Here is a 12883-nt window from a genome sequence, read left to right as displayed (position 1 = left end):
CTGAGAAGAGCTCAGAAAAAGATGGACAAAAGAGTTACAAACTCTGCTCTTAGACCATCAGAACGAGCTCAGTAATAATTGTCAGTTATCCCATTCTGCATCCACCATTGGACAGTGCAACACAGAGGCTATAAAAGACAAAAGGTAAAATATTTTCTGAGGACAGCAGAACTGAATCCATCTACTCCTGTGTTTAAAGGGAATCTGTCAGCAGCATCAACCCTCCTAAGCCATCTACATGAGCATACGGGTCATAGAAAGCTGAATAAAATTATATCTTCATATCTGCGATTCGATATCTTATTCCAGAGAAATTCACGTTTTTCTTGCTATGTAAATGAGCTGTTAAGATCTATGGGCCGGACCTAGATCTCACTGAGAATCTGCCTCCAATGCTGATTTTAGATGAAAGGGGACGTTATAAGTGTGAGACATGTAGATCAAGAGAAAAGACTCAGTCATTACTTGGTAATGCCTTCTTTCATATAAAATAAGCTCTGGAGGCAGATTATCGAGGAGATCAGTGATCTTAACAGCTCATTTGCATGCAAGAAAAAGGTGGATTACTCTGGAATAAAGCATCAGATCACAGATATCAAAGTATCATTTTATTCAGCTTCCTATGACATTCAAACCCACACAGATGGCATAGATGTACCCAGACCTCAACTAAGCAAAACTGCTCATATATTTCTGTGACTTTAAAAGCTTTTTATATGAATTGCCATGAAAAGGCGGCCAGTTCTTTTAGTATTTTTTAGTATTTTATGCTCTTGGATATTTAATAGGAAAGTGATGGTTGTACAGTCTGACGATCCAGTCATATAAATGCAGAATGTACTTTGGAGCAGTGAACAGTCAGACATTAAATCATGGAAAAATGATTTTACTTTCTTAGAGACCAATCAGGAGGCCAGGGATCAAACGTGAAAGTCACCGAGGTCACTGCACCTAAAAAAGGCAAGAAGACAGCAAAATCTGCGCAGACAGTTGCTACCAAGCCAGACCCGTTGGATCAAACGTGCATTCACCCCGAGTCATACGACATAGCAATGAGGTAAGTGGAGTCACCGTGAGGTGAGGCCTGATCGCCACCGAGCCAACTCAATTTCAGCGTCTGCAAATGTTTCCTGCACTTTACTTCTCTGCAGTTTTCATTTTCCAAAAGTATAAATTCAAGACCATGACATATCTGATGCCTTAACCAGTAAAACATTACATTATACTGGAAATTATTTCCATCCTATAAATGTGATGTATATTGGTAAAACAGAGATGTAACCTAAGCCTCCGAGCTGCGGCGCACAATGTCTTCTCGCAGACCTTTGAAAATCTTTATATTGGTGCATGTGGTGTCACAGACGTATAGCGACTCCACAAATTGTGTGGGATGACCATCTTGGCCTATAAGGCCATGTTCACACCATCCTTTTTTTAATGCGGAATCGCCGCGATTTTCCCGCTGCGGGTCCGCAGCTGTTTTCCATGCAGGGTACATTACAATGTACCCTATGGAAAACAGGAACTGCTGTGCCCACATTGCGGAAAATCGCGAAAAAAGCCGCGCTGAATTGCCGCGGTAAAAAAGAAGTACCATGTCACTTCTTTTTGCGGAACTGCAGCGGTTCTGCACCCATTGACCTCCATTGTGAGGTCAAACCCGCAGTAAAACCTTTAGATGAAAAAAATATCTGCGGGTTTTCTGCGGTTTGTGGTGCAGAACCGCTGCAGTGTGGCTGCCCCCCGTGCCCCAATCCCACCCCCCCATGCTCTGATGCCACCCCCCATGCTCCGACGCCCCCCCCCGTGCCCTCATCTCCCCCCCTTATACTTACCCGGCCTCCCGGTGTCCGTCCGGCCGTCTTCTCCCTGGGCGCCGCCATCTTGCAAAATGGCGGGCGCATGCGCAGTGCGCCCGCCGAATCTGCCGGCCGGCAGATTCGTTCCAAAGTGCATTTTGATCACTGAGATATAACCTATCTCAGTGATCAAAATAAAAAAATAGTAAATGACCCCCCCCCTTTGTCACCCCCATAAGTAGGGACAATAAAAAAATTAAGAATTTTTTTTTTTCCACTAAGGTTAGAATAGGGTTAGGGGTAGGGTTAGGGTATTTTCAGCCATTTTAACCCTAAAAAATTTCCTAGAAAACACACAGACTCTGCATAGAAAACTGCATAAAAAAAGCATCAAAAAACGCACCAAAAAAGCACCAAAAAAAGGACCTGCGTTTTCTGCCAAGAATTGCGGTTTTTAGTCCTGAAAAAAAAGGAGGGAAATCAGGAACGTGTGAACATAGCCTAACAATCCTAATATCTTCTTGGAAGGTTTCTACTGATTGCATTTTCAATATAAGCTAGTTTCTCCATTGCGCCAAGAGTATAGAATTGTATAGTAGCTTGCAAAAGTATTCAATCCCTTAAAAAATTGTCTGCAAGTCACATCAGTCTCTGTTGTCCATACAAAGGGCTGTCTGTGTCGGAGGAAACCCAAGTTGCCAGAAGGCAACACACAAAGTAAGACGAAAATAAGATCCAGCTCCCAGGGGAATGCAGGTAAAATAAGAGGTCCTTTATTCCATACGATTAAAATCCGGTAAGTATTCAAACAATATACATGCAAGGTTCATGTGAGAATCGGGGGAACATGGGGAAGGAACGTGAGATCACCAGACGTGTTTTAAACAGAGAATGTTCTTAATCTTGGTGTGAAATAAGGTTAAGAACATTCTCTGTTCGAAACGCGTCAGGTGATCTCGCGTTCCTTCCCCAAGTTCCCCCGGTTCTCACGTGAACCGTGCGTGTATATTTTAGAATACTTACTGGATTTTAATCATATAGAATAAAGGACCTCTTGTTTTATCTGCATTCCCCTGGGAGCTGGATATTTTTTTCTTCTTTTTCTTCTTGCATTGCATCGAGTGCCTGCAGCTGCACTGATCGCGAACTCCAGGATCCACTTGGACTTGCAGAGGGTGAGCTGTTTTTTTTTTTTCTTATATAACACACAAAAGTACATGGAGAACATATGGACATCATACAGATGTAAAATGGGTCCATATTATATAGTTTACTACATAGTACAGGCAGGTTTCTGTCTTCCTGCTCCTGCTCTCCTGTCTGTCAAACTACATACTGGCATAACGACAGGCAAAATTCATACAGAAACTTGCATTCAGTACACAGACCAGACAAGTGCATCAATCCATATATTTATTATGTGACACATGGTGTAACACATGATTAAAAACATGTAACGACAGAAGCCGAGGAGCAGACGTAATACAATTGTAAAGTGTAGGCCAGAGACAAATATCAATGCAGAAAGTACTGAGGCATAAAGGGACCAAGGAGGAATAGTATGCACAAAATTACATCTCATAAAGAGTAACTAGTGAAAGAGCCGAAGACAATAAGAATATGTATGTAACAGTTTATACTCAAAAGTGTAGATGCGGATTCATATTATAATCTTCTGTGCTGTTCCTTCCTCCCCACACTCCGACACATGTGTCACGAGAGGTTATACAGGGAGAAAAGAGGGAAGGCTTTCAGTTCAGTGCAGACAAGTCATTGGACAAGTCTAGGAGCAGTGCATTGCTGGGAAGTGAGGGAAGGAACGTTCCAGCTCTTTTAGTGCTGACGGAATGCTGATGAAAAAAAGAACCCAGATCATGACTTTGTACTGTGCTGTTCTACCGCCCCCACGCCACAACACGTGCTTCATGACCAGTTCTTCAGAGTAGAGAAGAGGAAGGTTTTCAGTTCAGAGCAGACAAGTCATTTGGCAACGGCAAGAGCAATTCATGCTGGGAAATGAGAAAAAGGAAGTTCCAGCACCTGAAACACCAACAGGAAGTTGAAGAAAAATGAAATAAATCAGTCACTCGGAGTTGTTGCGCTGCTTTCCCCATGTTGTGAAAACAGCGGAATGATTGAGGGATATAAATCAATTTTGATAACCTTTTAATATATTGGAAATACTCTGCTCTTTCCGCCTTATTTTCCACAAGCAGCTGCTCTCTTCTCCATGGGCGGTTTCAATAGATTATTCAATTGAATGTTGCAGTACCCAACGCAGCCAATAGACAAGAGTGGCGCTGTTTTAGGAAACCCATTTAACTAATGGCAGCACAGAAAACGTGAAAGGAGATTGTGCTTCTGAGAATACAAGGCGCAGTATTGCTCCTTGCTCAGTCATATAGAGTCAGTGTCGGACTGGGTTGGCAAAGACCCACCAGTAACATTGATTCTTGGGGCCCACTGTTCAGCTCACCCTAGTACACAAATTTACTTTTGCTTCTATGTAATATTAATTTGGCTTGTTTAATGAATGATTAGATGATACCTTTTTATGCAAATTGTGAATCAAGTGTAATAGCACTGCTCATCGTAGTGTTGAGCGATACCGTCCGATATTTGAAAGTATCGGTATCGGATGGTATCGGCCGATATCCGAAAAATATTGGATATCGCCGATACCGATATCCGATACCAATACAAGTAAATGGGACACAAATATCGGAAGGTATCCTGTAATGGATCCCAGGGCCTGAAGGAGAGGAAACTCTCCTTCAGGCCCTGGGATCCATATTCATGTGTAAAATAAAGTATAAAAATAAAATATATTGATATACTTACCCTCTGACGCGCCCTGGTCGTCACCGCTGCAACCGCCTTGCTTTCGTTCCGAAGAATGAGCGCGTTAATGACCTTCGATGACATCGTGGCTTGTGATTGGTCGCGTGAGCGGTCACATGACCGCTCAGCAACCAATCACAAGCCGCGACGTCATCGAAGGCCCTTTACGAGCTCATTCTTCGGAACGAAAGTGTACCTGTCCTTTCACATAAAACCTATAGAAAAGCATGGTCTTGCTGCCCTTTTCACCCATAACCTTTTCCTGCACTAGTCCTAATTAGGAACTGTCCTAATTTTCAAGCTCTGTAATTTTATTTTCCCGTTTTTTCAGTAGATGGTTCCTCTCAACTGTGAATGCTGCTAAAGCTGTAAGTGCTGGAAATGACTTTTTCCTCACTTCCCAGCGTGTCTTGCTCTTGCATTTTTCAATGGCTTGCCGGCCCCAAAGTCCCACCCAGGACAACATCTGCAAAGAGTTTGTATGTTCTCTCCGTGTTTGCGTGGGTTTTCTCCGGGCACTCCGGTTTCCTCCCACATTCCAAAGACATACTGATAGGAATTCTAGATTGTGAGCCCAATCGGGGACAGTGATGATAATGTGTGCAAACTGTAAAGCGCTGCGGAATATGTTAGCGCTATATAAAAATAAAGATTATTATTATTATTATTATTATTAAAAGCCCAAATCTCTGATATCTGTGTATGCAGTTTAGCAGACAGGAGAGCAGGAGCAGAGATGAGGAGCAGCTCCCACTTTGTGTAAGCCTTCTGAGCTCCTAGGGATGCATTACACTGGCAAATTAAATAAATCCCAACCAATTGGACATCAGTCATATGTCTCCCCATTGAACATGATTCAGGTCTGTCGACCAGATTAGGGGTATTCCACTGTACCCAGGTCTCTGAAATCCCATGCTTCATCTACATTTAGGAAAGTCCCTCTAACTCTACCTATGATCTAGTGCGCCACTACAGGCACACATAAGAAGAGGAATTCTACACATTTTAACCACATTCCATTGTGTTGTTTATTTTTTTGCATTTGCAATTGAAATAGCTGCTATATTACCTCTTAATTACAGTACTTGATATGCCCGTGATGCCGTTCACTTTCTTCCCGTGTCTCTCATCATGTCTTTTTTATTTGTATGACGATAGCTCATACATATTTTACACCACATAACAGCATATAATGATTTTTTGTTTTGTTTTGCAAGAGCTAGTGTTGCAGCACCATTAATCTTGGGGTATTGGAACAGAATGTAATGGGGTATCACATTGCTGTAGTGTAACACATGATACTATTTGCTCTCCAGTCATGTTACTTGAGCATACATTTGCTGTGTAGAGAGTAACCACAGAGGCGGTCTAATGTTAACTCTTTACATACAGCTTTCATGTGCATGGACAGATCTAGGAGATAACAGAGGCAAGACCTGTGGAAGCTCATAATGTTACTTTTGCAAGACAGGACTCTTCCTGTATACTGAGCTGCCCCTTGTCCCCTCCTGTATACTGAGCTGCCCCTTGTCCCCTCCTGTATACTGAGCTGCCCCTTGTCCCCTCCTGTATACTGAGCTGCCCCTTGTCCCCTCCTGTATACTAAGCTACCCCTTGTCCCCTCCTGTATACTAAGCTGCCCCTTGTCCCCTCCTGTATACTAAGCTGCCCCTTGTCCCCTCCTGTATACTAAGCTGCACCTTGTTCCCTCCTGTATACTAAGCTGCTCCTTTTCCCTTCCTGTATACTAAGCTTCCCCTTGTCCCCTCCTGTATACTAAGCTGCCCCTTGTCCCCTCCTGTATACTAAGCTGCCCCTTGTCCCCTCCTGTATACTAAGCTGCCCCTTGTCCCCTCCTGTATACTAAGCTGCCCCTTTTCCTTTCCTGTATACTAAGCTGCCCCTTGTCCCCTCCTGTATACTAAGCTTCCCCTTGTCCCCTCCTGTATACTAAGCTGCCCCTTGTCCCCTCCTGTATACTAAGCTGCCCCTTGTCCCCTCCTGTATACTAAGCTGCCCCTTGTCCCCTCCTGTATAATAAGCTGCTCCTTGTCCTCTCCTGTATACTAAGTTGCTCCTTTTCCCCTCCGGTATACTAAGTTGCTCCTTTTCCCCTCCTGTATACTAAGCTTCCCCTAATCTCCACCTCCATACCAAGCTGCCCCATTGTCTCCTCCTTTATACTAAGCTGTCCCTTTTTTTTTTTATCCTATCCTATGCTCGCCTTTGTCCCCTCCTCTATATTAAGCGGCCCCTTGTCTTTTCCTTTATACTATGCTCCCTTTTATCTCCTCCTTTATGCTAAACTTCCCCTTGTTACCTCCTCTATTCTGAGCTGCCCCTTGTCACCACCTCTTTACTAAAAGCTTATTTGACACTTCCGACAGTACGGGGCCGTCACAAAGCGTTGGCGCAACGTACCGAAGGACAGTGGTGATTTTATGCACAACGTGGGCAGCGGACGCAGTGTTTCAACGCTTCCGCTGCCCATAGTAAACTCCCAGTGAGGAGAGGGTTACAGCCGGGCATGCGCAATGTAAAATGCAGGACCCGACATACGAAAAAACGTTCCTCTGAACTTTTTTTCGCTGTGACGGTCTGCCAGATACAACAAACATAAGGATGAATGACCTCGGGGAGATCAAAACATCCAACACTGCAGAGACACCATCACGTGTTTCTCAACGCAGTGATCCAGAACACTGCTCCCATCCCTTATGGGAAATATGCAAATGCATGTAGAAAAGCTGCGGAGACACTATCACGTGTTTCTCAATGCAAGCAATAAATAGCCAGGTCTTTCACCGGGAAGGAACAACCACGGGAAGGGCAGCATCCAAAAAGGAAAACCACCTATACCAAAACATGGTATCCATGTTTGATCTGCCAAATACCAACCCATCCAGTGCACGACGGACGCGACGTGTGGCCATACGTCGCGATACGTCGGCAATACAAGTGTATGGGGAAAAAACGCATCCTGTGGGCACATTTGCAGGATGCGTTTTTTTCCCAAAACGACGCATTGTGACGGATCTAAAAAGACGGAAGTGTGAAAGTAGCCTTGGCTTCCTTTTGTCTCCTTCTCTATATTTAGCTGTCCCTTGTCTTTTCCTTTATACTATGCTCCCCTTTGTCTTCTCCTTTATACTAAACTTCCCATTGTCTCCTCTTCTATACTAAACTGACTCATGTCTCCTCCTCTTTAAAAAGCGGACTCCTGTTTCCTCCTTTATACTGAGCTGCCCCTTGTTTACTCTTCTATACTAAGCTGCTCTGTACTAAACTCCCCTTTTTGTCACCTTATATTATGTTTGTTTCTTGTCTTCCCCTGCTCTATACCAAGCTGCCCTTGGCCTCCTCCCCAATACTATGATGAACCCTGTCTCCTCATCTTTAATGAGCTGCACCTTTTCACCTCCTTTATATTAACCTGCTTCTTGTCACCTCCTCCATACTTAGCTGCTACTTTTTTTCCCACTATATACTAAAATGTCCCTTGTCTCCTCCTCTTTACTAAGCTGTGCTTTGTCACCGCCTCTATACTAACCTGCCTCTTGCCTTTTCTCCAAACTACTTTCACACTGGGTTTTTTTTTTAATACGTCGCAATACGTCGTTTAGGGGAAAAAACGCATCCTGCAAAGTTGTTTGCAGGATGCGTTTTTGCCCCATAGAGTAACATTACCAACGCATTGCGACGTATTGACACACGTTGCAACCGTCGTGCGACGGTTGCGCCGTGTTGTGGCGGACCGGCGGGAGCAAAAAACGTTAAATGTAACGTTTTTTGCTGCCGACGGACTGATTTTTCCGACCACACATGCGCGGCCGGAACTCCGCCCCCACCTCCCCACACCTCACAATGGGGCAGCGGATGCGCCGGAGAAATGCATCCGCTGCACCCGTTGTGCGGCGCATCAAACGCTAGCGTCGGAATCTCGGCCCGACGCAATGCGACGGGCCGAATCCGACGCTAGTGTGAAAGTAGCCTAAGCTGCCTCTTGTTTTCTCCTCCTTACAAGGTTCTCCCTTGTCACCTCCTATGTATTAAATTGCCACCTGTCTTGTCTTCTCCTCTTCAATACTAAGTTTCCCATTGTCTCCTCTTCTATAAAAAGCTGCTCCTTGTTTCCTCCTCTATACTAAAGCAGCCCCTTGTGTTCAGCAGTAGTGAACAGACAAAAAATGGACTCTGTGCAAGAACAGTCTGGGCTCATAACAGTCCAATAGTTCTGTTTATGCGAGAAGCTCCTTGTTGTTTGGAGGTGGGAATGGGCCCTTGTTTGTCTGCATAGGTGGCACCAATGATATGTCCACCCTTGTTTTCCACTTTCATACTCCGCTGCCCCTTGACTTTCTCCTCTTGGCCACATCTAAAAAATTCAGCACATGTAAGTGTACACTTATTAGGGGAAGGGGGGGGGCAGCGCAAGGTATAGTCATGTTCTTTAGGCATCTGATAGAGGATAATATATTGAACCTGGCAAAAAATTATTTTGCCTTGTTTCATAAGTTACCCACCTTGAAGTGCTCTCAAGCCATCCTTCAACTTTCTTCTTAGCAATGACTTTTAAAAATAGAGCCAATCGATAACAATGCATTATCACTAAAGCATAACATTGTGTATTGATTGCTCTCCTGTGTTCAGCTTTATCCTGGGCATCCTTAAGCCGCATTGGAGCAGGAGCTGGATATTAAATTTCCATCTAGATTAAGTTCTTCAAAGCCAAGAAACAAGCACGCGTTGGCAATCTTACTTCCTGTTATAAATGGGTCAGTTCTGTCGCTAGTCGTTCTGCAAGTGATAGCCGAGTGTTATACTGCTTTTCTCACTTTAGTATATGACCCTCGTTTGAAGGTGGATAATCACTTTAAGTAATCTCTGTGTATGGCATGTAAAAAGTCAGATTGGGTGTTCAAAGGCTTTATCCAGTGTTTTCTTTCTCATGATGTATAAAGCTACCACAATGACTTTTCATCCTTGTTTTCCTGGAGGTGACCGGATTAACAGTCTTCCGGTAATTTAGTTACAGTGCTTAATACGTGACTCAAAGATGAGTTTAGACACTTCAGTTCTCATTTTTCATTGTCTTCAGTTGTGGTCAGATAGGAGAGTCATCATAACAGTTTCTGTAAAAAGTATGACTTGCCATGAAATCATTTTTGTCCATGTGTTGTTTTTACTTGTTGCTGAATTAAGAGGGTACATGATAATGTTATAAAAGTTCATCATGTGTAGAATGTAGTAGGTAGCTCTCTTGTCTACACATTGTTGGATATGTTCATGGCCAGGTCGAGGTCTACAGAGTCCTTTTCACATTTGTTTGAAGGTGTTTCTCCTGACTTCCCCATATACAGTAATGCTCGGTTAGGCCAAGCGCTCCTTTGTACTTTATGAGAGAGCCACTGTCACACTCCTCTGGCCAAGACGTATCTCCAGGAAAACCATAAGAATTGTCCTCTGAAAATCATCACACCGTTTATTCTCTTTCGCGGCATCATGTATTAGGGGAGAGCCAGGAGGACCTTACACAGTCTGCCGATCCCGCTAATTCAGTCTATAAAGGGGATCTTTAATACAGACTTAATATTATGCGGAAATAACATCGTAGTGCTCGACGAAACAAGTGTTTTATAGTATCCATTAAAAATAGATCTATAGATCAGGACCAACCTTAGATTGCATGATGTTCTGAAAAAATGCCCTCTTCCGGCTAAACTAATCACCCCTCCAATATTATTGTGTACAATATAAGGTTCAAGTGTTTTTTAGCGCAGATTCAACAGATCTAAGTGGTAACCAAATAATTACAATTTTTTTTTCATCGAAATAGACTCCAGTAGTACACCATGGTGACGGCCGAGAAGTGGTGGTCCCTAATCAGTGGAGACCCTAAAGTTTTAGTGGATGGCGGGACAGATCTCGGGTTGAGCGAGATGTGTTCATTACTCTTCTTTTCCTTTTTGGATAATGATGAGTCTCTGGACAATTTTGTATCACTGTCGTAGTGTTTGCTAGAGAAGCCCATCAATTAGTAGTTACCGATTCTGCACGTTTCTGTACAATAATCTATTAGATTCGTTTGATAATTGTCACCCCCTTATTCTTAATTTGCACATTCATTAAGAAATTTGTATATATCTATTACAGGTTTCTGGCACTTGTTGGTGGAAGTACTGATGACATAGGAACAGAGAAAATACAAAAGCAAATTAATGGCTACATCCAACGAGAAGGAATTGATAGAGTAGCCGACAAAGTTAAAACAACAGTGCTTACTTTGCAACTCATCATTGATGGTTTCTGTCAGCCCGAAGGTTACGACATGCGTACGGGTAAGGAGCTCATGGTACTGCGCTATACGTGTAAATTGTATGATGATTGTCATTTACATTGGGATGCTGCTGAATATCATCTATTAAACAAAAATACTGATCATGAATATTTATTAACCGCTCTACCTCTGTCCAGCCCTGTTAGGATGCATAGTATAATAGTTAGTGTGACCGGTCAAACACCATGACTTAAGTCCATCATCTCCAACCCACAAGACCAACATACGCTTCAATAACTATTGGCTGAAAACTTGTTTGGCCTACAACTGTTTTTACAGATCCAAAGCGCTTGTGTTCTTTGTCAGGAGGGAGGAGGAAACGTCTCCCAAGATACCTTTATTGACTGCTTATGTACCTGGAGAACAAAGGACTGGGCATGTTGAAATTCAGGATGCCTGACCATTTTTTCTATGAACGTTATCTGACAGTGGGGTGTCAGCTGGCACCTTTATACCTAATAATGTCACTGCTGCTGGCAAAATCACTTCGTTTGACCAACTTTGCTGTTCCCCTTTTTTATTATTTTTGAAAAACAGCTTTCCAAATTTTCGATGACTATTACAACTTAAGAAATGATAACACAATATAGTCCTTTTTACCTTTTTGGTGAATCTAAACAATCATATATAGAACGGCACGATGTATTCCAATTATCTAGAATCAGACGGTGCGAAATTGAAATCTTTAGTTCAATTGAATCCGTTGATGGCAAAATATAGAATTTTTATGGTAATGTTCGAGGGAAATGTGATCTGTACATTGTCAAAACGCTGGTCCTTTTACAGCGGGCCTTTCCGATTTAAAGGAACACTAAAAAGCATAAAAAAGTCAAAAGGTATCTCAGCACTTTACCCTTAATCACTTCCTTTCCTTTAGTCATGTATTACAATTAAAACTGAGCAGTATATGAAGACATTTTCTGTGTGCCTGAAGAGTTAAGCCACCTTACCATCTTCTCCTCACTGTCCTGTGTTGTGGTTATGAAACACATATAATAATGATAATTTTTATTTATATAGAGCCAACATATTCAGCAGTACTTTATAATTATGCGGGGACATGTACAGACAATAAATTCAATACAAGTTAAGACAATTTAAACAGTGACATTGGGGGTGAGGTCCCTGCTCACAAGCTTACAATCTACAAGGAAATGTAGGGACACAATAGGTGAAAAGTGCTTGTTATTTCAGGTGTGGCAAATATTATAATAAATAGTGATTTTTATATAAAGCTGCATGATCCGGTCATCAGCCCGTGTATTTAAGTGCAATAGTCAAGTATCAAGTGCAGTTATCATGTGTATGGAGGGTGTGGAGACAGATGATAAGTAGGGTGCAGATTCAGAATAATATTTGGAAGGAGGGAACAGGACAAAGTTAGTTTACTGAGTAGTTGATGTGGTAGGCTTGTTTGAAGAGATGGGTTTTCAAAGCACGCTTGATTAGGTCGGGGCTAGGTATCAGTCTGATCATCCCGGGAAGTGCATTCCAGAGAGCTTGGCACAGCACGAGAGAAGTCTTGGAGACGGAGGTACGAGGTTTGGATTACTGGGGATGTTAGTCTTAGGTCATTTATAGAATGGAGGGCACATGTAGGGCGATAGATAGAGAGGAGATATAAGGCGGTGCAGAACTGTGGAGAGCTTTGTGGGTGAGAGATGAGTTTATACTGGACCCTGTAGCGAATGGGTAGCCAGTGTAATGACTGGCACAAGATGGAGGCATCGGTGAAGCGGCTGGACAGAAATATGACCCTAGCTGCCGCATTCAAGATGGATTGGAGAGGAGAAAGTTTGGTAAGAGGGAGACCGATCAGAAGAGAGTTGCAGTAGTCCAGACGAGAATGAATAAGAGCGACAGTAAGAGTCTCAGCAGTTTCAAAGGTGAGAAAAGGTCAGATTCT

The 12883-nt window shown here is 42.9% G+C and overlaps 1 protein-coding gene across 3 annotated transcripts in view; it reads left to right on the top strand.

Moving 5' to 3' along the window:
* Positions 1 to 12883, top strand: part of SRBD1 (S1 RNA binding domain 1) — a 268478-nt gene that overhangs the window by 249060 nt on the left and 6535 nt on the right. For all 3 annotated transcript variants that reach the window (XM_069768624.1, XM_069768625.1, XM_069768626.1), the window contains 2 exons: positions 899 to 1057; positions 10794 to 10978. In XM_069768624.1, the coding sequence (XP_069624725.1) occupies positions 899 to 1057; positions 10794 to 10978 (344 nt within the window). The remainder of the gene's footprint in view (positions 1 to 898; positions 1058 to 10793; positions 10979 to 12883) is intronic.

Source organism: Ranitomeya imitator, chromosome 5, assembly GCF_032444005.1.
Source record: "Ranitomeya imitator isolate aRanImi1 chromosome 5, aRanImi1.pri, whole genome shotgun sequence".
Taxonomy (NCBI): Eukaryota; Metazoa; Chordata; class Amphibia; order Anura; family Dendrobatidae; genus Ranitomeya; species Ranitomeya imitator.
Note: the sequence above shows the minus strand (reverse complement) of the source record. Positions and strands in the feature narration are given on the sequence as shown.